Source organism: Bubalus kerabau, chromosome 13 (assembly GCF_029407905.1).
Source record: "Bubalus kerabau isolate K-KA32 ecotype Philippines breed swamp buffalo chromosome 13, PCC_UOA_SB_1v2, whole genome shotgun sequence".
Classification (NCBI taxonomy): Eukaryota; Metazoa; Chordata; class Mammalia; order Artiodactyla; family Bovidae; genus Bubalus; species Bubalus kerabau.
Window position 1 is genome coordinate 71,468,869 of NC_073636.1, and position 23,829 is coordinate 71,492,697.

General features: G+C 39.0%; 1 protein-coding gene across 2 annotated transcripts in view; it reads right to left on the reverse strand.

The window, feature by feature from the left end:
- Positions 1-23,829, reverse strand: part of PTPRT (protein tyrosine phosphatase receptor type T) — a 1,142,536-nt gene that overhangs the window by 218,528 nt on the left and 900,179 nt on the right. For both annotated transcript variants that reach the window (XM_055545060.1, XM_055545059.1), the window contains exon 12: positions 22,815-23,088. In XM_055545060.1, the coding sequence (XP_055401035.1) occupies positions 22,815-23,088 (274 nt within the window). The remainder of the gene's footprint in view (positions 1-22,814; positions 23,089-23,829) is intronic.

Below are 23,829 nucleotides of genomic sequence, written 5' to 3' on the forward strand. Positions count from 1 at the left end.
TTTTCTTGTGAAACAAGATTAAATAACATTTCCCAGGGTTACTCAGATAGTAAGCCAAGCAAAATACCCTTTAAGCAAATGGCCTTCTTTTCTGAGGTATCTGTTGGCAAATATGTCTTTGACATGAGGTCAGAGGCCCTGCTTTCTTGGCTTGTCCACAGGCAGACAGTGATGACAGAGCAGAGCCACATTTTGAAAAACAGGCCAAACAATTTGTATGAAGAAATTCTGTTTTGACCCGAAACAGGACCCTGAGAAATCAGAAAGCCAATGATGGAAAAGGAAAGCAGAGATCTGCCTCTCGAAACCGAGCAGCCCAGAACCATTAGAACTAGGTCACCTGGCAGGCCAATCCTCTGGAGGAAAATGTGTGAGGGATGCCTTTCAAGGCATGAAAGGGACACAGTACCCTTTGAGATATAACTTCCTAATAAACACATATGCTGCCATCTGCAAACCTGCAGTCACCAACAAGAGGCAAAGTACAGCTGCACGGTGAAGGTGACTTGGCTGTTGGTGGCATATTCTTTTCACTGATAGGTGTTCATCACCAACCTTATTAGATTTTCCTTGAAGGCAACAGGCCCTGCTTCAGGCAATAGCCGTGGCCCTGACCCCGACTCTAGGGAATGAAACTCCCAAGTCATTTATTGCATTTTATAAATGCAAGCCATTTATTCAGAAAAGTCACTGTTAGACTCAAGCTCTGAAAATCTTTTGTGTTCTCTCTCTAGATGCAGACTCAATTGGCTTAACTCACTAGTGCTCTGGAACTTCCCTCAATCTGACTGCTCTCATCAAGGCCAACGAAGGCTTTCATATGGTCAGCTCTAAAAATCTCCAACCACATTATCCTTAATGTCTCATCAACTGCAACTGATCACTTTCTCTCTGACTCTTTCTCCTCTTGCCTTTGAGATCACTCTACTCTCAGCTTTCTCTCTTACCTCACTGTCTGCTCCTAATACTTTTTTTTTAATTTAAATTTTATTTTATTTGGCCAGACATTTATCATCTGCTTGACCTCCAAATATTGGAGTGGAGTGGTCTCATTTTATATCTTTCATCTGTATTCCAATTTTCTCAATAAAAGGTTACATTTAGTTACAAGGCATTAAGTATTAAATCCTTCAGTTCAGTTCAGTCGCTCAGTTGTGTCCAACTCTTTGCAACCCCATGAACTGCAGCACGCCAGGCCTCCCTATCCATCACCAACTCCCGGAGTTCACCCAAACTCATGTCCATCGAGTTGGTGATACCATCTACCCATCTCATCCTCTGTCATCCCCTTCTCCTCCTGCCCCCAATCTCTCCCAGCATCAGAGTCTTTTCCAATGAGTCAACTCTTCACATGAGGTGGCCAAAATATTGGAGTTTCAGCTTTAGCATCAGTCCTTCCAAAGAACACCCAGGACTGATCTCCTTTAGAATGGACTGGTTGGATTTCCTTGCAGTCCAAGGGACTCTCAAGAGTCTTCTCCAACACCACAGTTCAAAAGCATCAATTCTTCGGTGCTCAGCTTTCTTCACAGTCCAACTTTCACATCCATACTTGACCACTGGAAAAACCATAACCTTGACTAGATGGACCTTTTAAATCCTTATGATGCTCAAATTTCTAACAATGGTATTCCAGAGATTTGGGCACATATATCCACATACTTATAATAAATTTACAAATCTCCAAAAGAGAGCTCTGTTACTCCCTTCCCTTCTATGCCAGATGTTATATATCTACCAGTTTTCCCCATTTCAGTAAATGTAACCACTATCTATCCAGTTGATTAAGTAAAAAAACCTGGGAGTCATCTTTGATTCTTCTAGTTCCATAATTTCCCAAAAGCAATGCACAGTCGATTCCTGCTGACTCTTAATAGTTGAAGAAAATGGTAACCATCTAAAATCAAATCTCCCCACATATCTTTCAAAAAAAACAACACAGGAAAACAAGAAAAAAAAATAAAGCTATACATAATTCACAACCTCAAGATCATTAAAATACACAGAACCCTGAAAACGTCACAGTCCCTGTTAGTAGAAAAACAAGGACTGCAGTTGAATGAAGTATTTCTAAGGCTCTCATCATAAGCTTTTGTGGAGAGCCAGGGCTGTAAGGAAAAACAACACGAAAGAGAGAAAAGGTAAGCTGGTAGAGGTCATAAGGTTTTATAAAACGATCTTCAGAAAGACCAAGTCCCTATGTGTGAAAATTCTGAAAAAGAATCCTGCTAGAATAAGGAAATGACTACATGAAAACAGCCTGAAAGCCATACATAATTCAAGGTGGCAATCTTCCATAGGTATCACTTATGGGGGGCAATAGGGTAAAAAGAAAGGAGAAGTGTCTCTGGGAGCCTGGATAATGAAAAGGAAAGAGGCAAAAGGGGGAATTTTAAGACTCTGTAATCAAGAGAGAATAACAACAGCAACAACAAGTCAGAGAGCACACAAACCGTCATTTGTTGTAATACAAAAAACTCAGTCATCCATTAAAAAAATACACATCACTACCTTATCAGAATACATAATCCTTTTTTAAATTTAAATTTTATTTTATTTGGCCACTTTTCATCTGCTTGACCTCCAAATATTGGCGTGGTCTCATTTTATATCTCTTTTCATCTGTATCCCAATTTTCTCAATAAAAGATCACATTTAGTTACAAGGCTTTAAGTCTTAAATCCTTATGATGCTCAAATTTCTGTTTCTAACAGTGGTATTCCAGAGATTCAGGCTCACATATCCACCTACTACTGTGTTTTTGAACCTCAAATTTACAAAATGAATAAGTGGAAGGAAGCAAATAAAGCTATTATATAAGAAGAAAACATAAAATAAAAGTCAAAACATCCCAAGTGATAAAAATCCACCTCCTCTCCCAAAATTAAAATCAGAAGAAAACTGTAACACAGTATACCAAACGGAATTAAATCTTCTCAAACAACTTTGAATTAGAAATGTAAATATTAACAACTGAAATCCATAAAGAATTAGGAAAAAAAGAGAGTTGCCTGAACTCAGAGGGGAAAAGAAAACAAAAATAAAAGCACTCAGAAATGAAGATTAAATGACAAGATATCCAAGGGAAACTTTTAATAAGGGGCATCGAAGAAAGAGAAAGACAACCAAGGGAATGAAAATGAGATAGAGAATAAAGTAACAAGGGTACATGAAAAAGGGCTTAAAGAGAAGAGAAAGAAGATCTGATATATGTATACTTGAAATCCCTGAGAAGGAAGATTAAGTAATTAAATAAGCAAAAATTTGTAACAAAAATCTGAGGAAAACATATGAAGAGATGACCTGAGGTTACACCCTGAAAGGACTCAAAGACCTGAAAGATCTATTCCAAGATCCTAAAAAAACTACTGAACTTAAAAAAAAAAAAAAAGTTTTCAAAGACTTAAGGCAAAAAAGGATCAAACAATTTACAAGGGCAACAGAATTAGGCTATCATGAGCTGTCTGCAAAGCAACATACAGGACAAAAAATACGAAGCAGCATTATCAAGAAACTAAAAGAAATTATGAACCAAGGATTTTATAGCTAGCCAAGTATTTTTCAATCATCAAAACTATAGAAAAACAACTTGCAACATTCAATCACTCAGAGATTCCTGTACTCATGAGTCTTCCTTGAGAAATATAACAGAAGATAAGCTTCATTCAACAAAGAGATGACTGAGGAAGTTTTGGCAAAAGGTTTGATGGTAAGCGTTTAATATATTTAATTGTAAATCTCAGACTAAATGAAGGTAGGGGCATGGTTGAAAGCAGAATATGTAAATGTTATAGTTTCTTGAAAATAATGGAAGTAAAAATGAGAGAGAGAAGAAACAGGGTAAGAGAAGAAAGATGAGAGTGGAGTAAGTTCATTGACTGCTGTATGGGCAATAGAGGAAAGTCAAGGCACACCATCAAAAACTGACAAAGCAGTGATGTCTGCAAGATGGCAGAATAAGTCTGTACGCTCCTCTTTCCAAAGAAACATCATTTTGACAACCACCCCTGGATGAGAGTGCCTTTGTGGGAATTTGGAAGTCCAGAAGAGAGGACCCAGCCTCTCAGTGGAGCAAAAAGTCTCACAACAGAATCACTAAACAGTCACACTTTGCCTTTCTCCCAAAGTGGCCCAGCTCAGTGCCACGAGAGACCCCACAGGGGAAACAAGAGCATCGTGAGTGACCCACTCCCCCAGCTATGCCAGATGCTGCCCAAGAGGCCTATTTCTATCATCTCAACCTGAAAACTGAGCGGATCAGCACGGATGAATAGCATGGGGCAGTTAGGACCTGGGAAAAGATAATATAGTATATATAGATGACTGGAGAATGCAATGGCACCCCACTCCAGTACGCTTGCCTGGAAAATCCTATGGACAGAGGAGCCTGGTAGGCTGCAGTCCATGGGGTTGCTGAGGGTCGGACACGACTGAGCGACTTCACTTTCACTTTTCACTTTCATGCACTGGAGAAGGAAATGGCAACCCACTCCAGTGTTCTTGCCTGGAGAATCTCAGGGACGGGGGAGCCTGGTGGGCTGCCGTCTATGGGGTCGCACAGAGTCGGACACGACTAAAGTGACTTAGCAGACTATTAATGACCTTAAAAAGTAGGAGAACCTGTTATTTGCAACAACATGGATAAACCCGGAGGACACTAGACTGAGTGAAACAAGACAGACACAGAAGAACAAATACTGTATGATTTCACTTCTATGTGGAATTGGGGAAAGTTGAACATATAAAAGCAGAGTGGTGGTTGCAGTGGCCAGAGCGTAGAGGAAATGGGGAGATGCTGATCCAAGAGTTAACAGGATGCATAAGTTTTGGAGGTTTGTATATTACTTGCTTTTCATACTTGGAATTTGCTAAGAGAGTAGGTCTTAAGTACTCTCACCACACACAGTGCTGACTATGAAAGGTGATGAATTTGTTAATTAGCTTGATTATGGCAATCATTTCACAATGGAAGGAAGGGTGAAGGGACAAACTAAGGGTATGGGATTAACAGATACTAACTACTATCAATAAAATAGATGAGCAATAAGGATATACTGTATAGCTCAGGGAATTACAGCAATTATCTTGTAATAACTTATAATGGAGTATAATCTTCAAAAACATTGAATCACTATGCCGTACACCTGAAACTAATATAATATTATAAATCAACTGTACTTCAGAAAGAACCCAAAACAAACCATAATGTCCATTATGTTGTACATCTTAAATATACACAATTCTTATTTTTTAATTACACCTCAATAATTCTGGGGAAAATGCTGGCAGGAAGAGGTTAAATAAGAAAGGATAAAACACATTGAAAAGTATAAGAAAAAAGATAACTATTAGAACAAAAATAAAAAGCTTTCTAAACATCAAAAGAAATTTTAAAATAAAAGAGGAAAACACATCAGCAAGAATTACAAAATTAACATAGTAAATTATGATATAAAGAATATGTGATAGATTTGAAACCAAACATAACAGTCACATCAAGAAATGTGAATGGGTTTAACCCATATAATTACATGGGAAAGATTTCAAAGGTCTCATATAAAGTAAGACCCAACTATCTGGTATATAAAGGGCTTCCCTGGTGGCTCAGACAGTAAAGAATCTGCCTGCAATGGAGGAGACCTGGGTTCAATGCTTGGGTTGGGAAGATGCCCTGGAGAAGGGAATGGCTATCAATATTCTTGCCTGGAGAATTCTGTGGACAGAGGAGCCTGGCAGGCTACAGACCATGGGGTCACAAAGAGTCTGGCATGACTCAGAGACTAACAGTTTCTATTTCACTTTCATATCTAAAACAAAGTCATTCTGAAAGGCAACAATAAAGGAATGAGAGAAAGTATAAATGGGAAAAAAGAAAGAATAAACAAATGAACAAAAGAAAGCTACAGCAGTGATCCTGATATCAGAGTTATAAAATGCAATTTTAAAAGTATATCTATATCTTTATCTATATAGATATAGATATAGATAGATAAAACAAAGAACAGTTTACTGTGAAATCCACAATTAACAAGAAAGGTAGCAGGTGTGAGAATCTATGCACCAAAAGCCACAATGATCACCTTTATGAAGTAAAAGGAGAAGAAGGGGATGACAGAGGATGAGATGGTTGGATGGCATCACTGACTCGATGGACATGAGTTTGAGCAGGCTCTGAGAGTTGGGGATGGACTGGGAAGCCTGGCGTGCTATAGTCCATGGAGTCACAAAGAGACATGACTGAGTGACTGAACTTAACTGATGAAGTAAAAACTACAGAAGATACCAGAATAATAGAAGACTACTGTCAATATAAGACAGATCAAGTGGCAAAAAAAAAAAAAAAAAAAAATAGGCAAGGATACAGAGAGCTAAAATAATTAAGCAGATCTTGTGGCTATGTGTCAAACCGTACAGCCTGATATCAGAGAAAGGCCTTCTCCTTATGAGCTTATGAAGCATTCAGAAAACTTACCATATATCAGCTAATTAAGAAAGCACTGCTATGTTGAATAAAGTAGAAGTATTTTAAGAAATATTCCATGGATATAATATAATAAAGTGATAATTAAGAGTATGAAAGAAAAAAACCTAAATAGGTCCATCCACCTGGAAATTCACAAAATAATTTCTTTTGGCTAACTTCTAGGTGAAAGGGGAAATTGTAAACAAAAATTTAAATATTTTAAACAAAATGATGAAAATGCTACATATTGGAATCTATAAAAACCATTTAAAGCGGTGACTAAGTAATATCAGTAAAATGAAAGAATGAAAAAAAATAAATTTTCATCTAGAAGAGAAAGAAAACAGGAGCATAGAAGGGAATAATAAAGGCAAAAGCTGAGGTTATTGAAATAGAAAAGAAAAAGATACTAGAAAAAGGAAAAAAAAAAGAGGAAGCATCAATATATAAGGATGGCAAGAAGGAAATAACCACTGAAAAAGAAGAAACTTTTAAAAATGAGACAACTTTTCAGACCTCTGAAAATAATTCTGAAAAACTAAATGGACTTGATAATTTCCTAGAAAAGTATAGCTTATAAAATAGATTTGATTAGAGATAAAAGCAACAGGTCTAATTTCACAGAATAAATAGAAGAAGATATGAAAGAACTACCTCAGAAGAAAAACACCCCGCTGAATTGTTTTCATAGGGGATTTTCTATTAGATTTTTAAAGATAAGATAGTAATTGACAGAAATTGTTTTACAGCATGGAAAATGGAGTTCTGTTTTTTTAATTAATATATTTTTTAAAATTTTATTTTATTTTGGAGTATAGTTGATTAACAATGTTGTGATAATTAAAGGTGTTCAGTGATTCAGTTATTCCCACACAGGTTGTTAACATAGTGGTGATCTCAGTCTCCTGTACTGTACAGCAGGTTCCTGCTGGTTGTCCATTTTAAATACAGCAGCGTGTACATGTCAGTCTCACACTCCCCAACTATCCAAAATGTTCTCATTTTTAAAAGAAACCAGTGTAACATTGACACCTAAATTTAGGGGAGATAATACCAAAAAAAAAAAAAAAGAAAAAAAACAAACACGAGGGAGAAATTATAGACCAATCTTAATTTTGAATGTGTAAAACTACTACATAACATGTTGGTGAACAGAATTCAACACTGCATTGAGAAAAAATAAAATGCCATGACCAAGTGGAATGTATCATAGAAACGCAAGAGTGGTTGGATGTTAAGAAGTCTACTCATATAGTATACTATATTAGCAGATAAAAGGAAAACTCATATTATCTCTACTAAGGAAGAAAAAGCATTTGACAAAATTTATACCTATTCCTTATTTAAAAAAAAGCTCAAGAAAACAGAAATTGATCAGTATATCAGTATAAATCGAAATATATATATATATATATATGAGTTCTAACACCACCATCTTACTTAATGGAAATCTACTAAAGGCATTCTCTTTAAGATCTAGAGTAGGATGACCTCCATTTCCACCACTGCTTTATATGATATTGGAAGTTCTGGTCAGTGCAATTGGATAAAAGAAATCAATTAGAAGCATACAGATTGGAAAATAAACTTTAAAACATTTGCTTGTAGATGATGTAACAGTATATCTGAAGATTAACAAAGAGTCAATGATAAAGGTAGCAGGATATAAAATTAACATACAAAGTGAATAGTAACCACAAACACAATTGACCTCACATAGAGGCTACCATGCAGCAGATCTCATCCACAATGGCAACAAAGATTAAATACTTGGTATTAAGCTCAGCAAGAACTGCAAAATCTATATGCAGAAAACTTAACAACACTCCTGAAAGACACAAAAGCAGACTTGAACAAACAGAAAGACATTCTCTGTTCTCAGCTAGGATAATTTAACATCTTAAAGATATTAGTTCACCCTAATTAATGTAAAAGTTTAGTGCAATTCCAGTTAAATTACTAATAGGCTTTTTATGAAGCTAGAAAAGCTACTGCTAAAACTTTTATGAAAAAATGAACACCCAAAAAGAACTAGGAAAGCACTGGAAGAGAAAATCCAAGTTCAGGGACTTGCCTTATCAGATATCAAGGCATTGAGCCTTTACAATTAAAACTATGCGGTACTCCCTGGAAAAGGAAATGGCCACCTGCTCCAGTATTCCTGCTTGGAAAATTTTATAGACAGAGGAGCCTGGCGGGCTATAGTCCACGGGATCACAAAGAGCTGGATACAACTGATCGTTCACACACAAACACACACACACACACACACACACTGTGGTATTAGTGCATAAATAGTCAAATAGGTGGGTGGAACACAATTTCAGGTTTTTCCAGAAAAAGACACAAGAACATATGAACATTTAAAACATGAGAAAAATGGCACCTCAAATTATTGGGGCAAAGATGGACTTTTTAATAAATGTTGCTAAGACAACTAAACAGACATTTGGGAAAAAAAAAAAAGATAAAATTAGACACATACTTTATACCATGCACAAAAATAAACACCAAACATCAGAAATGTAAATGTGAAAAACATGTAAACTTGTATAAGTTCTGGAAGCAAACAGGGTGAATTCTTTTATAATCTCGGTATAAGAAAGGCTTTTTCACAATGTCTCAAAGTCTAGGTGTAACTTTAAATACTGATGCATTTGACTACATTTTTGGGGGTGGGACAAAAATATTATAAGCAAAGTCCAGAAAATTACAACATATATCACAGATAGAAAGTTAATATCTTTAAAATGGTGGGGAAAAAGGTAAAAATCCTGATAGAAAATTGGGCAAAGACAAACACATATAGTTAAAAATTAAATAAAAATATCTCCTAAATATATGAAATGATGTTAATATTATTTTTTATAAGAGAGAGGAAATTGAAGCTACATTGTGATACAATTTCTTCCTATAACTTGGACAAAAATTAGTTAGACCACACAAACTATTGGTGAGGCCGTAGAGAAACAATTTGAAACACTGCTGGATGAGAATTGATTCGACCTTTAAGCAAGGGAATTTAAACACATCTATCAAAACTAGATATTTGTCTACCTTTTGATCCAACAATTCCTCTTCCAGGAATATACCCTGAAGACACACTTTTTACAATATATATTAGAAAAAATATATATGTACACAATACTTTATTGCAGCAAAATTTGCATTTGAAAAATATTGGAAACAATCTATATGTCCACACATATAAAGTGATTGAGTAAATTAAGATACATCGACATAATGGTCGGGAAGATCGCCTGGAGAAGGAAATGGCAACCCACTCCAGCACTTTTGCCTGGAGAATTCCATGGACAGAGGAGCCTGGTGGGCTACAGTCCATGGGGTGACAAAGAGTCGGACATGACTGAGTGACTAACACTTTCATTTCACTTTTCACTTTCATCCCCTCACCCCCTCAGTGCAAGCCCTGAATAAATGATTGTTGGATTTTTATCCTCATCACTATCATCAGAGAAGAGCATGACCAACGATGACACAATTTCACAGAATAAACAAATATGGACAAGGTATGGGAAACCAGGTTCAAGACATGGCTTTGACCTTGGACAAATCACTTCCCCACTCCGGACTTCAGTTACTCATTCTGCAGAAAGAAAGGAACTGCACACCCTATAAGCTCCCTTCCAAAACTACATCTCATGCTTCCCATTCCTCAGCATCAGGACTTTAATGGAGCAGCTGTACAAATTATCCCTTAATTGGGATGTCAGAACCGTGGCTCCTCTGGGCCTCATGGAGAGAGGCTTCGATCTTCCACCAGGGACTGGAGACTCTCAGGACTAAACCTGAGCTGTCCTTCATGCCTCCCTGCACAGCTCTTATCTGACCTTAATGATCCCCACTCTCAGTGAGTGATCCTTTGAGCTGTAATTACTAATTGATGTTTGTAAAGTCTTTGAAATTCTCAGGTGACAGATGTAATCAAAGGCCAATTTATTATGATAATTGTTATTAGTACAGCTCCACATTATTCATTGATGTTAACGGAAGGGCCAGCAGGTGTTTCAAGATTGAGCAGGGGACTGAGGCTGGCCATGTTTTCAGGGAGAAAGAGAACAAATGTGGATGTGGTGGGGAGGGTTGGAGGTCTTTTAGGGGCTCCTGCTGGTCTCAGTCCAGCCAGATTCTACTTTGTGTGGTTGTGACTCAGCATGAAGCATGGCAATAACTGTACAGGACCACCTCACAGCTTTTTACACGTACAGGTTCAAATCCAGGTCCATCTCTTGCTTCTGGAATGTGCTTCAGCAAATCACAGCTGCTCTGAGTCTTGGCTTACTCATCTGTTAAATGAAGATACATACAGTATCATGTTTGCTGTGGCTGGATAATGGCTTTGAGGTAAGTAAAAGTGGATCTGAGAAGACCAGCTTGTGGGGGTGGGGGTGGGCTTGCTGAGGTTTCCCAAGGAAAAGATGATGGTATTCAGAATGAGGATGGTGGCACTGGAGATGAAAAATGTATGTGGATGGGAGAGAATATTAGAGTGGAGAACCAGCAGGATTTGGTGACAATTGGAAATAGATAGTGAGGTGTATCTTGGGTAACCCAGACTTCTGAGATAGAAAAGTCTGAGAGATGTTTTTGAAGGGAAGGAATTATTTTAAACTGCCTACTATTTCCCTCAGTCTTGGGTAGATTTATTTGAATCTCCCCTCAAAAATGCTTCCTGACAAACTGAGTTTTTGAGTTTGCTAAGTTGGGAGCCATGATGAAAAAGATGGAACCTGACCCAAATTTAGCCTTCAAGGAGGGCCTACAGAAGAACTAACTTCCGCACATGTCCTTCTATAAACACAGTATTCCTGATCTTTCTTTTGGAATCTCACCCTCTTTCTCTCCTTGATGTATCAGGTAGGTCAGCTGGTACCTTTGCATACCCTGGACTTCACTGATTTTATTTCTCATTCCTGATTGAGCAAACATTTTTAACCCATTTGTCTATTCAAATGTTTGTGCACTCAGATTTTGCTTTTTCTTTCTTCAGTAAATCCCCACATCCTGCCTCATACTTTCACCAGTGATATTCTAATAATATCTGACATGAATTCAGTGCTTATTGACCATGAACCACTATGATAGGCATTTTAAAATGCATCATCTTGTTAAAAATTTACAAACATTTTTATATGGTTGATACTTTATATGGGCATCAAAATGTTCTGAATGAGAATGAGACTCAGAGAGTCTAAATCACTTGTCTAAGATTGCATAAGGTCAGTGCCAATCTACACAATTGGAAAAACCCCATGCTAGGCATATTTATAAAAAAATTATGGGGGGGGGGCTTTGAGAACCATTAGTCTTATTTAATGGCATTAATGTATTAATGCTGCTATACAGCACAAGAAACAGAATCCTTGAGTGTAAGTGGCTTCATTAAATTTCAGTTTACTCTTGTATGACAATACTGATGGAGAAGGAACTAATGGAGTGTTTGAGCAAAAACGATACTATGATGTTAACTGATATCTCCTCAAGGTTCCTTATATAAGGATATGTGCGATACATCCCTCTCATAAAAAGCAGGCACATGTTTCTATCCAGTAAGAGAAACTATGTGAACCTGCCACATGCCCCCTTTTGCCTTGGCTTCCAGGAAGCTCAAGAAGTAGAAGCAATGTTCTCCTTCATTAGCCACATAGACTATAACTCTGGCCCAATGATAACCTTTCTACCAGTAAGATTCTTGAGTTAAAATTTTAACTGAATATGTATACATATTCATATGTACATGAGTGCACTCACATATGTACATGAATATTTACATGAATATGTACATACATACACCCACATGCTAAAATGTTTATGTGAATGGAAGTCGATATGTATATACACATAATGCTGAATTTCTACCCACAAATTCATACATATCCATGTTAGCAACACCTTCCTTTGAAAGAATGTGCAAAGAGTTATCATTCCTCCTGTTTATTCCTCACAAAGATCCCCATGAGTTTGGGTGGTCATATCTCATCCCACTTGACTGATGTGGAAACTGAAGTTTAGTAGACCAACATTCACTTCATGTAGCCATAAAATGACTTAAACTCATGAATCCAGTTGCCAAATTCAGAGTTTTCCCCACTTTTTCACCATTTGGGAGCCAACTGGGCTGAACTTCATGGAGACCCTCCATTTGGAAGGGGCCTGATAGAGGCAGAAAATCTGCTGTATGGAAACTTAGGCTGCCATTTCCAAGAACCTTTTGGGGATGGGTGTCTGGAGCATTGATGTCTCAAGATTCAGACTGACAAGATTATCAGCTGTCAACATTTGAGTAACCTTCATTTCCTTATCCAAATGAGTTTAAAATATTGCATTGAAAAGAAAATGTTCTTGGTCCCTCAGCTCTCATACCATGATAATAAAATCTGTAGGAACTGTCAGTGAGTGAAATAATAAATTAGCAACCTGGGAGAGCTCATCTTGGTATTTGTACAAGGTGACACTTGGGGAATTTCTCTCCATGTGGAAAGAGAAGTCTGAGACCTAACAGGGCTTCAACAGAAATTCAGAGCTTTCTAGAGCAAGTGATAAGACTCAAAGGGTTGAATGGAGACCTGGAGGGAGACATGCCCAAGGGGTTGGGTGATCCCCAGGAGAGAGAATCCAGTGAGGACTGGGAAGGAGGCCTGGGCAGGTAGATGGGGCATGGAACCCAGCCTCTGGGGACAGATAAGAACTAGGCAGGAACGTTTAGCAGGCCAAAGCTTTCCAAAGTGGTTACAGAAAGATGTGATAATCCTGTATTCCTAATGTTCATTTTTCAGTTCTCCTTCCCATTTTCATAGAGCTAATAAAATCCAGAAATATGTTCCTGACATAGGACTATGGCAACAGAGTCTGAAAAAGGATATATGGAGGCCTTTGATTCACAGTTTTTTGTTACGTTGGCTCAGCCACTGATGGTTAGGAGAGATCTAAGGTTTTCAGATGCCTCTCAACCACACTGCATGGTAGACTTTGAAGAACCATGGCCTTTTAAAATGGAACAGTCTGTTGGACTCTGTGGGAGAGGGAGAAGGTAGGATGATTTGGGAGAATGGCTTTGAAACATCTATAATATCATAAAAGAAATGAATCGCCAATCCAGGTTTGATGCAGGATACAGGATGCTTGGGGCTGATGCACTGGGATGACCCAGAGGGATGGTATGGGGAGGGAGGTGGGAGGGAGGTTCAGGATGGGGAACACGTGTACACCCGTGGTGGATTCATGTTGATGCATGGCAAAACCAATACAATATTGTAAAGTAATTAGCCTCCAATTAAAATAAATAAATTTATATTAAAACAATAATAATAAAGTGGAACAGTGTCACAGGGAGTGCTAGACATTTCTTGACCATATCCCCATGGAGGTAAACAGAAAGTTGTTAGCAAAATTCTTACATCTGTGTGAAGTAACTGAGATACTATGAGATTTCATGATGCTTCTGGTGGTACAACCCATGCACTGATTTAAATGGAGTCACTTTGTGAGACCAAACAAGAGCTAGTGTACATGAAAACATTTCACTTAGTGTTTGGGATGCAGGAGGTGCTCAATAACAGCAAGTTCTCAGGCTCTGTGGTAGAAACTGCACAGGTACTTCAAGAGTAAGTCTTGTCAATTATGAGAACTTGAAGGAAAAGCTTAGGGCACAAGGGGAAATGTGTTGGCCATAAGGGGCATTTTCAAGCATCCCGGTCCCTCCTCTAGGCACATAGCTGGAAGGCACTGCTTCATTCCTTTCTGAAGTTAAGCATGACCGCACGACCAGTCTTGCCCATTGGAATGTGAACCTGCTGTGTATCATTCTGTGTGGAAATCAGTGCCTTAATTGCCACATTTTCCTTCTCTGCCTTGGTGATTGTGGAGGCACAGATCAAGGCAGACTTTCCATCATCTTGAGTCCTTGAGTAACTAGGATAGGCAGAACCCCTATGCTGACCCATTCTGAACATGCAGAAGGAGGGGGAAGTATTTTTTTTTTTTTTGTCAATACACTGAGATTTCATGGTTGTTTGTTACTACAGCATAAATTGGTTTATCCTAACCAATACAGGCTTCCTGGTGGCTTCTCATGGCTCAGATGGTAAAGAAACTGCCTGCAATGCAGGAGACCTGGGTTCAATCCCTGGGGTGGGAAGATCTCCTGGAGAAGGAAATGGCAACCTGCTCCAGTATTCTTGTTTGGAGAACTCCATGGACACAGGAGCCTGGCAGGTTACTACCCATGGGGTCACAAAGAGTTGGACATGATTGAGTGAATAACACTAACTAACCAACCAACCAATATATGAGTTTTCTTACAAACTCCCTCATGGAATCTCTAAGACTCAAGCCATGTGACCTCCTGTGAGATCTTAACTCTAACCCATTCAAGCTTGGGATTTCCACATCTTCTCATTCTGTGGTCCATCTGAGCTTTTTTTCATGTGACATGTGAACAGTCACTAAAGTAAAAACAGAATCAGGAGATGAGGTTGGGAGGGGCAAGATCATTCTCCAAAGACACAATCAATTATATCAAAAGATTCAACAGAAACAAATGTTGGGCTTGGAATCATGTATGAAAAGTTAAACTAAGAAAATAAAGCTTGGGGTGGGGTGATAAAGCAATTGGGTCATGGGGAGTTAAGGCAGTCAACAGCTGTAATCACATGTAAAGACACGAGGTCCAATTCCTGAGGTCCTCCAGAGTTAGGAAGTGATTTGCTTCTGTGTGAAGTCTATGGGACAAATGGCGATGTATCAGGTGAAGGATGCTTCAACCCTCCCCTCCCTCAAGACAGGAGCTTCAGGAAAGCAGTGAAAAAGAAAGAGAGAATCAGAACTACAGCAACTGTCATGGATGCATTATATGTATTGTCTCATTTACTCTCCCCATATTTGGGGGAGGTATATCATTAATCATATTATGTATCTTGGGATGCTAAGAAACCAGCTCCAGTTCACACATCTGGGAACAACCATAACTCAAAGCTAAGCCTGTCTGCTGCCTGATCTTCTTTCTATCCCGTGCCTCACTAAAACCACCCATGTGCAAATATTGGTTTACCAGGGCATGGACACAACTATAGTTTCTTCCAATTCATTCAGAGAGAGAATTTTTCCTAACCCAGCTCTACCTGGATCATCCCAACTATTATAATGTGATTATATTGCAAACACGAGGACTCATTCAGAATAGCATCTGCCTTCCAACTGCTCTCAGGAGTTCAGGAGCTGGAAGAGGAAATGAGACATAGAGAATGATCACCCTTCTACCTCCCACTTCTCTTATTTAGCTCACCATTTGGCAGAGGCATCATGCAGGTTAAATATGCCCCCACATGATGAAAAGGATTAGCAAGGAAAGAGTCTTCTCTCTGCACAAATAGAACAGGCACAACAGCACTGCCCCAAAAATGGGGGCTTCTGAAGGATATTTACATGAATTTGCCACACTTGTTTTGCATTCAACCGTTAATTATGGTCCTTTCAGCTTCACAATCATGGCTAATGGTGGTGGGGATGCAGAGAACAGTGGATTCAGCAGACCTCATTCTGGGAAGAGTGGGAAAGAAACAATGTAAAGCTGCACCCACCCGCTGTTTACAACCGAGACAGCTACTCTGGGGTACCATTTGGAAGATCTGGAGGAAATCGAGGCTGCCCAGGAGCCTGAAGCTTGGGAAATGAGACAGCTGGGCAAAGTATTACTGCTATGATGGAAGGAAGGTCCTTTATGGCTCATCTGTCTATGGGGAAAATAGCTCTGAGCCATCTCTCTCATGCTACACTGAATGGAAATTCAGACTTGACTCACACTTACTTGGTGCCTTTCAGTATTCGAGATCATTTCTCATTTAATCTTTGAAATGACTGTGTGAAGTGTGTATTGCGATTTCAATTTTATAAGTGAGGAAACCGAGACTCACAGACAACAAGAAACAGTTTGTACTCTCATCCATTCATCAAATGATGACTGTTATACTATGTGTTAAATACTGCACTCAGAATGGAGAATTCAACAGCAAACAAGAGTTCCTACTTCCTGGAGCTCTAAATCTAATGAGAGAGGCATGCACTGCAAACAAACAAACAAAAACAAGTGCAATTAAAAATACACACAGTGTTGTAAAGAACAGGTCAACAAATAGTGAGGGCTGATGTGGATGGTTCTTAGATAATATGGTTGGAAAGTTCCCAGAGAATATGACAATGAAGATGAGACCTGAAAACTGAAAAGGTCCAAGTTCTTCAAAGACTGAAGAAGAGAGTCTAGGATAAAATAACAGCCTGTGTGAGACCCCTGGAGTGAGAAAAATATCTTGGAATGTATGAGAAATAGTGTCTTAGAAAATGGTTCAAAGGAGGAAAGGTAGTTGAAATGTAGCAAGCATGGTTTAACTATATACGGAGCGCAATGCTAGGTTCTGGGCATTCCTTTCATGGAGAGCATTGTAAAAAGGAGTCTGTCTATGAGAGAACAGAATAGATAAGCAGAATGAAAGAGGTACAGAAATCATGCTGCTGCTGCTGCTGCTAAGTCGCTTCAGTCCTGTCCGACTCTATGCGACCCCATAGACGGAAGCCCACCGGGCTCCCCTGCCCCTGGGATTCTCCAGGCAAGAACACTGGCGTGGGTTGTCATTTCCTTCTCCAATGCATGAAAATGAAAAGTGAAAAGAAAGTCGCTCAGTCGTGTCTGACTCTTAGCGACCCCATGGACTATAGCCTACCAGGCTCCTCCATCCATGGGATTTTCCAGGCAAGAGTACTGGAGTGGGGAAATCATAGTATATGAGAAATAGAAGTAATTGCATATTAAATATCAATGCAGGATGGTCTGGGTGGACAGGGCTTCTGGTTAATACTGTCATATTTTCTCCAAAAGGCTGACATAGTAAAGAACAATTTGATTTGTTCAAATCAATACAAGTGTCCAAGACTATAGAGTTAAGGAGACAGAATTTGGCTTTATAGAAAGGAGAAAGTTCTAACTATTGTACTTGTTTAACAAAGGAAGCAACTTTTTCCTCCAAAGAATTGCAGTGGTCAAGCTGAGGCTATATAATGCCTTGCCAAGAACATTTTATTAGAGATTTCTGTGTTGGCTTCTGGTGTACATAAGATGATACTTCAAAATCATCCAATTCTAAAGTGCTATAGATTTGTAATGGTTGTACCCAAAACAAATGGTTACAATATGGCCTAATTCCTAAGACAGGTGCTGAAAATTCAGTACCAAGGACAGTGCTTCAACAGCTGGGACTGCCCTTTGCTATTAATATTTGTAAGAAAGCATAAATAGGCAAATGAGGTATTACTAATGTGATCAAAATTCCCAACCGAAGTGCCTGTAAACAATTCACACTTCATGAAAGTGGCTGGGAGGACTCTGAGTACCTTGTCTCATAACAGACATAATACTTGGACTCTCCATAGTGTTTGTAGGACTGGACTGAATTATTCCACATTTATATAGTTCACTGTGGAGTTTACCAAGTGTCTTTACTCTCATCCTAATAATAGTTAAAATTAAAGGAGTGACCTCCACATTTCTAAACCTAATAATCTGGCATATTATTTTACTTCTCCCTCCCTCCTTCCCTCCCCCTCCCTCCCTCTCTTCCCTACTAGAATATAAGTGCTATGAGGGTAGGGATTTCTTCATCTGTCTGGCTTACTGCTTTATTCCAGGCACTCAGAGACAAAAGTGCCTTTTGGCAGGGCACATATTGTGCTTGCTAGATGTTTACTTAGTTAATCAATCATATCTAATTAACTTAAAAGTCACACAGTTAGTAGGGTTTTATGTGTAAGTAGTCTGACTGTAAAGGCTAAATATCAAGACACTCTGCTAAGCTGAAAAACTGTCTTTACTATTCATAGAATATATACATATTGTCCCTAAAATTCTCTTATCTTGTTCTGATGTTCTCACTGAAACTTTAGATGGAAATGGAAGCAATGAAATTGATTGATAGTAAATCATTCAACCTTGCCCACAACCATCCGGCAACAAATGGCCATTTCTGCTTTCCTTTAATTCATTTTAATGTAATATAACTTTGCCCTAACCTTTGTTTTTAATCTTCTAGAGATATAGATTTGCTGAATTCTGGTTTTTACTTGACTCAAGACATTTTACCCCTTCATGAAGAGAGCTAAGCATCACTTTGATGTTTGGCAAAACTAATACAGTGTTTGAGGTTTAAAAATAAAATAAAATTAAAAAAAAATAAAAAAATCAAATAGAGTGCTTCTGTTTTCTGGCTTGCTTTATAGTTACTGATTTTCATGTTTACTTATAGTTTCCTTTGTTTCTTCCCTTTTCTTTGTAGATTGCTGTTTTCTGGCTTTCTATGATAGATTGGAAGGCTGCCTTTATGTTTTAAAAAAGAATACTTAAAAAAAACCTTGGTATCAAAAATAAAGTAGTCATTATTTATTCCATCCTGTCCAAAGTGGGGAAATTAGCAGATTTTTATTTACATTCATCAATTCTTCAACTCTTTCTCAGTTTTTATTGACACAAGAGTGAATTACAGCCCCAGATAACAGCTGTAAATTTTTTATATCTTCTCTTTAAGTAATCGCTTTTTAATATTAACCTCTTTGCAATGTGTTTAGAACAATTATTTTGGCATTAATATGATATTTAATTAGTTTCCAGGCTCACTGTGTGTCTTTTTATTTCATATTTCTCTCTTTGCAATTTCTTTATTTTGATTCATTGCTTGCTCAACTACTGTCTGTATGATTTTATAGAAGCAGGGCCGATGGGAGCCTCTGGATGGTGAGAATGTCTTTGTGATGCGTTTACGTAAGAACAACAACTTGGCTGATAAGAAATTTGCAGGTTATAATGTTTTCTTCTCAAAAATCCTCCAGGCTTAACTGCATTGTCTGCTCCCCTTTATGATATGGAGCAAGCTGAGGGACCAAGCAGAGACTTGTCAGACTGAGGATGACTTTCCCGTTCCTATGTCTCTTTCACCCAACTCTTTTCAGTAAAAGTTAATACTATGCAATAATTTGAAATGGTTCATAGTTTTTCTCTTGCTAGAAAGATACAATATGCTGAGTGCCCGGCTCCCACAGCTTTTCCCTCTCTGTTCCTGTGAGGCCAACTACACCCTCAAGACTCCTGGCATAAGCAACCACCCAATTCTACTCCTGCTCAGGCTTCACTGCAGCCAATCTTAGGTCCCAGATGAGGGTACACATGGTGTGGGATCAAAGGCATGAGTAACTAAATGATTGTGTTTATCTTGGAACCAGGAGTAGAAACTGCCTCTTAGATGGCTTCAGAGTGGGGTGACCTTTTTCCCTAAAGGCAAACCCTCATGTCTTGAAAAGGGGAGTCTAGGGCTTCCCTGGTGGCTCAGTGGTAAAGAATCCACCTGCCAATGCAGGAGACACAGGTTCAATCTGTGGTCCAGGAAGATACCACATGTCTCAGAGCAGCTAAGCCTGAGCCTTTGCTCTAGAGACCACGCACTGCAACAACTGAAGCCTGGCCACCTAGAGCCAGTGCTCCACAGCAAGAGAAACTACCACAATGAGAAACTCACATACTACAACTAGAGAGTATCCCCTACTTGTCACAAGTAGAGAAAAAGCCCGTGCAGAAGACCCAGCACAGCCAAAATAGTTTTTTTAATAAGGGGATCTATTGTATGACATCTAGGGAGCAAGACCTCCAATATTCCTCCTATCTCATCTGCTGCTCTTCTAGGACCTACCATGCTCAGGTTGGAGAAATTGCTCCTGGAGTCCAGTTTCCTAGGTTCTGTAGACTTGGTCTGTGGTTGGGTTTTTAGGAGAATCTTGGGAGGAATGTGATAGCAGGTGACGTGAATGCAGCTATGATTCTGTTCCACAGCATGGAAACCCAACAGCACTTCTTGATATGTTGCCAAGAGCAGGGAAAGCCACTCTTTGTTAGGGCTGTGCTGAACCAAGAAACTGGCTAATATGGGATACAGAGATGGGCTCCCAGATGCTTCTGGCCATCTTGACTTCTTCCTCCTCAGTACATCAGAGCATTGTATGAAGAGGCCAGATCACAGGTGCAAGGCAGTCTGGCAGCTTCTTTTTGTAGTTTTATACTCTCTGTGAGGAATGTTCCTTGAACCAGTAATGAATGCAGAAATGAAATACCAATTTAGAATCTATAAATGGTTATGTGGACATTTTAAATGTGAAGTAGTTTCTCAATCCAGGTTTCTCATAAAGTAACGACTGCCACTAACAGACTAGACTATCTTGGCCACCCAGCACCTACACAGGCTATTCTCTAAGAACTTCAACAACAAATTTTGCTTTTGTTTCAGGTTTTTCTACCCCAGTGAGCTTCTCACTTCTCCAGACACACTGTGGAACATGACACACACCAGATTCCCTTATGATTATAGAAGCTCTTCGAGGGCACATACTACATAATCTTAATATGAACTACAGGGCTTAGCATATGTCACTGTTCATTATAGATCTGCTGAATGAAATATGGCAACCTGGAATATGTCCATAAAAACATCATAGGCAGAAAATCTTGAGTACAAGAGGAACTAAAGATAGTTAGCTTGCAAAACATAAGACCAGATGGGTTTGTGTGTGTCTAGAGGAGAAGTGAACTGGAAAAAAAATACCACCTAAGAAGGTGATTGCATTGGCTCTACTGGGACCTAAAAGTATGGATCAAGAGCAATGGGTAGAAGCTGTAATAAAAGATATACTTAAGCCAGTTAAAAAAAAAAAAAAGCCCTCAGTCACAGCCCCCACAAAGATCAGCAAGTTATCATATAAAAAAAGTAAGGTATTTGTTACTGGAGTTATTCAAGAATAAGCACTGACATCATCAATTAACAGATGCTTGAAAGGATGTGGAAGAAAGGGAACCCTCCTATGTCGCTGATGGGAATGTAAATTGGTGCAGCTACTGTGTAGAATATTATGGAGGTTCCTTAAAAAAACTAAAAGTAGAGTTGCCATATGATCCAGCAACTCCACTCCTGGGCATATTTCCCAAGAAAACCTTAATCTGAAAAGATACATACATCCTAATGTGGACAGCAGCACATTACAATAGCCAAGACATGGAAGCAACCTAAATGTCCACGGACAGCCGAATGGATAAAGACGACGTGGGGTACACACAATGGAATACCACTCAGCCATGAAAAGAATGGAATAACGCCGTCTGCAGCAACATGGATGGACCTACAGATTATCATACTAAGTGAAGTCAGTCAGGCAGAGAAAGACAAACACCATATAACACTTATATGTGGATTCTAAAAAAAAAAAGATCAAATGAACTTATTTACAAAATAGAAATAGACCCACAGACGTAAAGAACACGCTTATGAACACACTTATGGTTACTAAAGGGGAAAAAGGGTAGCAGAAGGATAAATTACAAGTTTGGTATTAACATATACAAACTATTATATAAAAGACAAATAAGCAACAAGGTCCTACTATATAGCACAGGGAACTAGATTCAACATCCTGCAATAAACCATAATGCAAAATAATATGAAAAATATATGTATATATAACTGAATATATATATATATATATATATATATGTTACTGAATCACTTTGCTGTATACAAGAAAATAACATGGCACTGAAAATCAACTATACTTCAATTTTTAAAAAAAGGAATAAACATTAACACCTGTTAACTGTGACATTGTTATGTTGACTGAAGCGCTGTCCTGTGTGTAGGGGAAGGGAGGGCGATACTGGATGACCTTTCAGATTCTTTTCTGCCCTGTGGTCTTGTGATGTTATGACTGACACCTCTTATTAACAACAACAACAACAAAACTGACACAGAAAAGGTTACCTTATTTTGGAGAGAAAAATATTTTCTAATGTGACTAATAGTAATGAGAAAGGGGTTAGTGGTCACTGATTAACTAAAGTATGTATGTTTAGGGCATTCACAGAAATCACATTTATAGGTATTCTTTTATAGATGAGAAAATTAAGACTCAGATCTGAATATGATTTGCCCAAGTGAAACACCTTTCCATCCTCTAATTCAGCTGTCTGAGAACATTCTGTGTAAAGGGTCACAGAGTAAATACTTTAGGGGGCAAAGTAATCTCTGTTCCAACTCCTCAAGTGTCCTGCTGTAGCATCAGAGCAGCCATACGCTATGAAAACGAGTAGGCATCACTGTACGAAAAAAAACAACCCCCTCCGCCCAACAAAAGGCTGATCTGGATGCTTTGGTCCATGGGCCTTAACATGTCAACCTCTCTCTAAAGCGATGCTGCCTTCTCATTTAAGAATGGGAAAACAAGGCAAGAAATGGCCTCCAATGGCCATACTTACTCCATTTGCTTTGCTGAGGGCCTGGAAGTAGATGCTGTAGCTTTTCAGAGGGGAAAGAGGAGGGTTCCAGTAGCCGTTGTATGTCTTGTTGTCACCCACTGTAAATGGCTGGGTGACAGGCAGGTTGGCAGGCTTCAATTCGGCAGCAAAGTAGTGTAGGGAATCAAGGCTGGAGGCGTTCCTGTAGCTCACTGGCACTGAAAAGCACTCGATGATGTCAGCTGCCCTCCGTGACTTCTGAAGTCGCTCCTCCTTGACAACCAGCTGATAAACACTGAGTAGGAAAGAGGAGAGGCAGATGAGCAACTCTCTGGAGGGATGAATTTGTTATTTACCATCATCACTTCTATGACTGAAACCTCCCTCCAGAGTTTCAGACTTCTAAACCTGCTGCTTTGCAGAAATAGATCTCCATTTAGATATTCCAAAGGGCTGGTTCACACTGGGTATGCCCAAAATGCAACTCAGTTTCAACCCCTACAAACCTGCATGTTCCTCCTCCTCCATTTCTTTCCTTAGTGAAGGGAGCACTGTTCATCAAGTGGCTAGATCTTGATTCTGGGGCCTCATCCTTATTTCCTACCTCCTCGGTTTTCTCTCTGCTCCTCTAATCAGCAAGCTCTGTTGACTTGACATCAGCAATTTGCACCTGCCCTTCCCCTTTGTTCTCCTCCCATTATATTGTAGAGGTGGGGCACTTCCCCATCTCTTAGCTGAACTCAGCAGGTCTCTTTGCCTCTAATTTATGTGATCAACTCACCAGTCAATCCACTGACCTCCCTAAACATAAAACACTGTCGCTCTTCAAGCACTTTCACAGGCTCTCCGTTATCCGAACGATACAATCTAGATTCCTCATCCTGGCACTTGGGGGCACTTTGTGTCTGGTTTGTAAACTACTTCTCAAAGAGTCTTATGGTAGGTAGGCTCCTGATTGCAGCTGCTCCAGAACCCCTGCTACTGCACAAACATCCTTTGGATCCTACCCCATGCCATCACCAACTGGTGCTTCCTC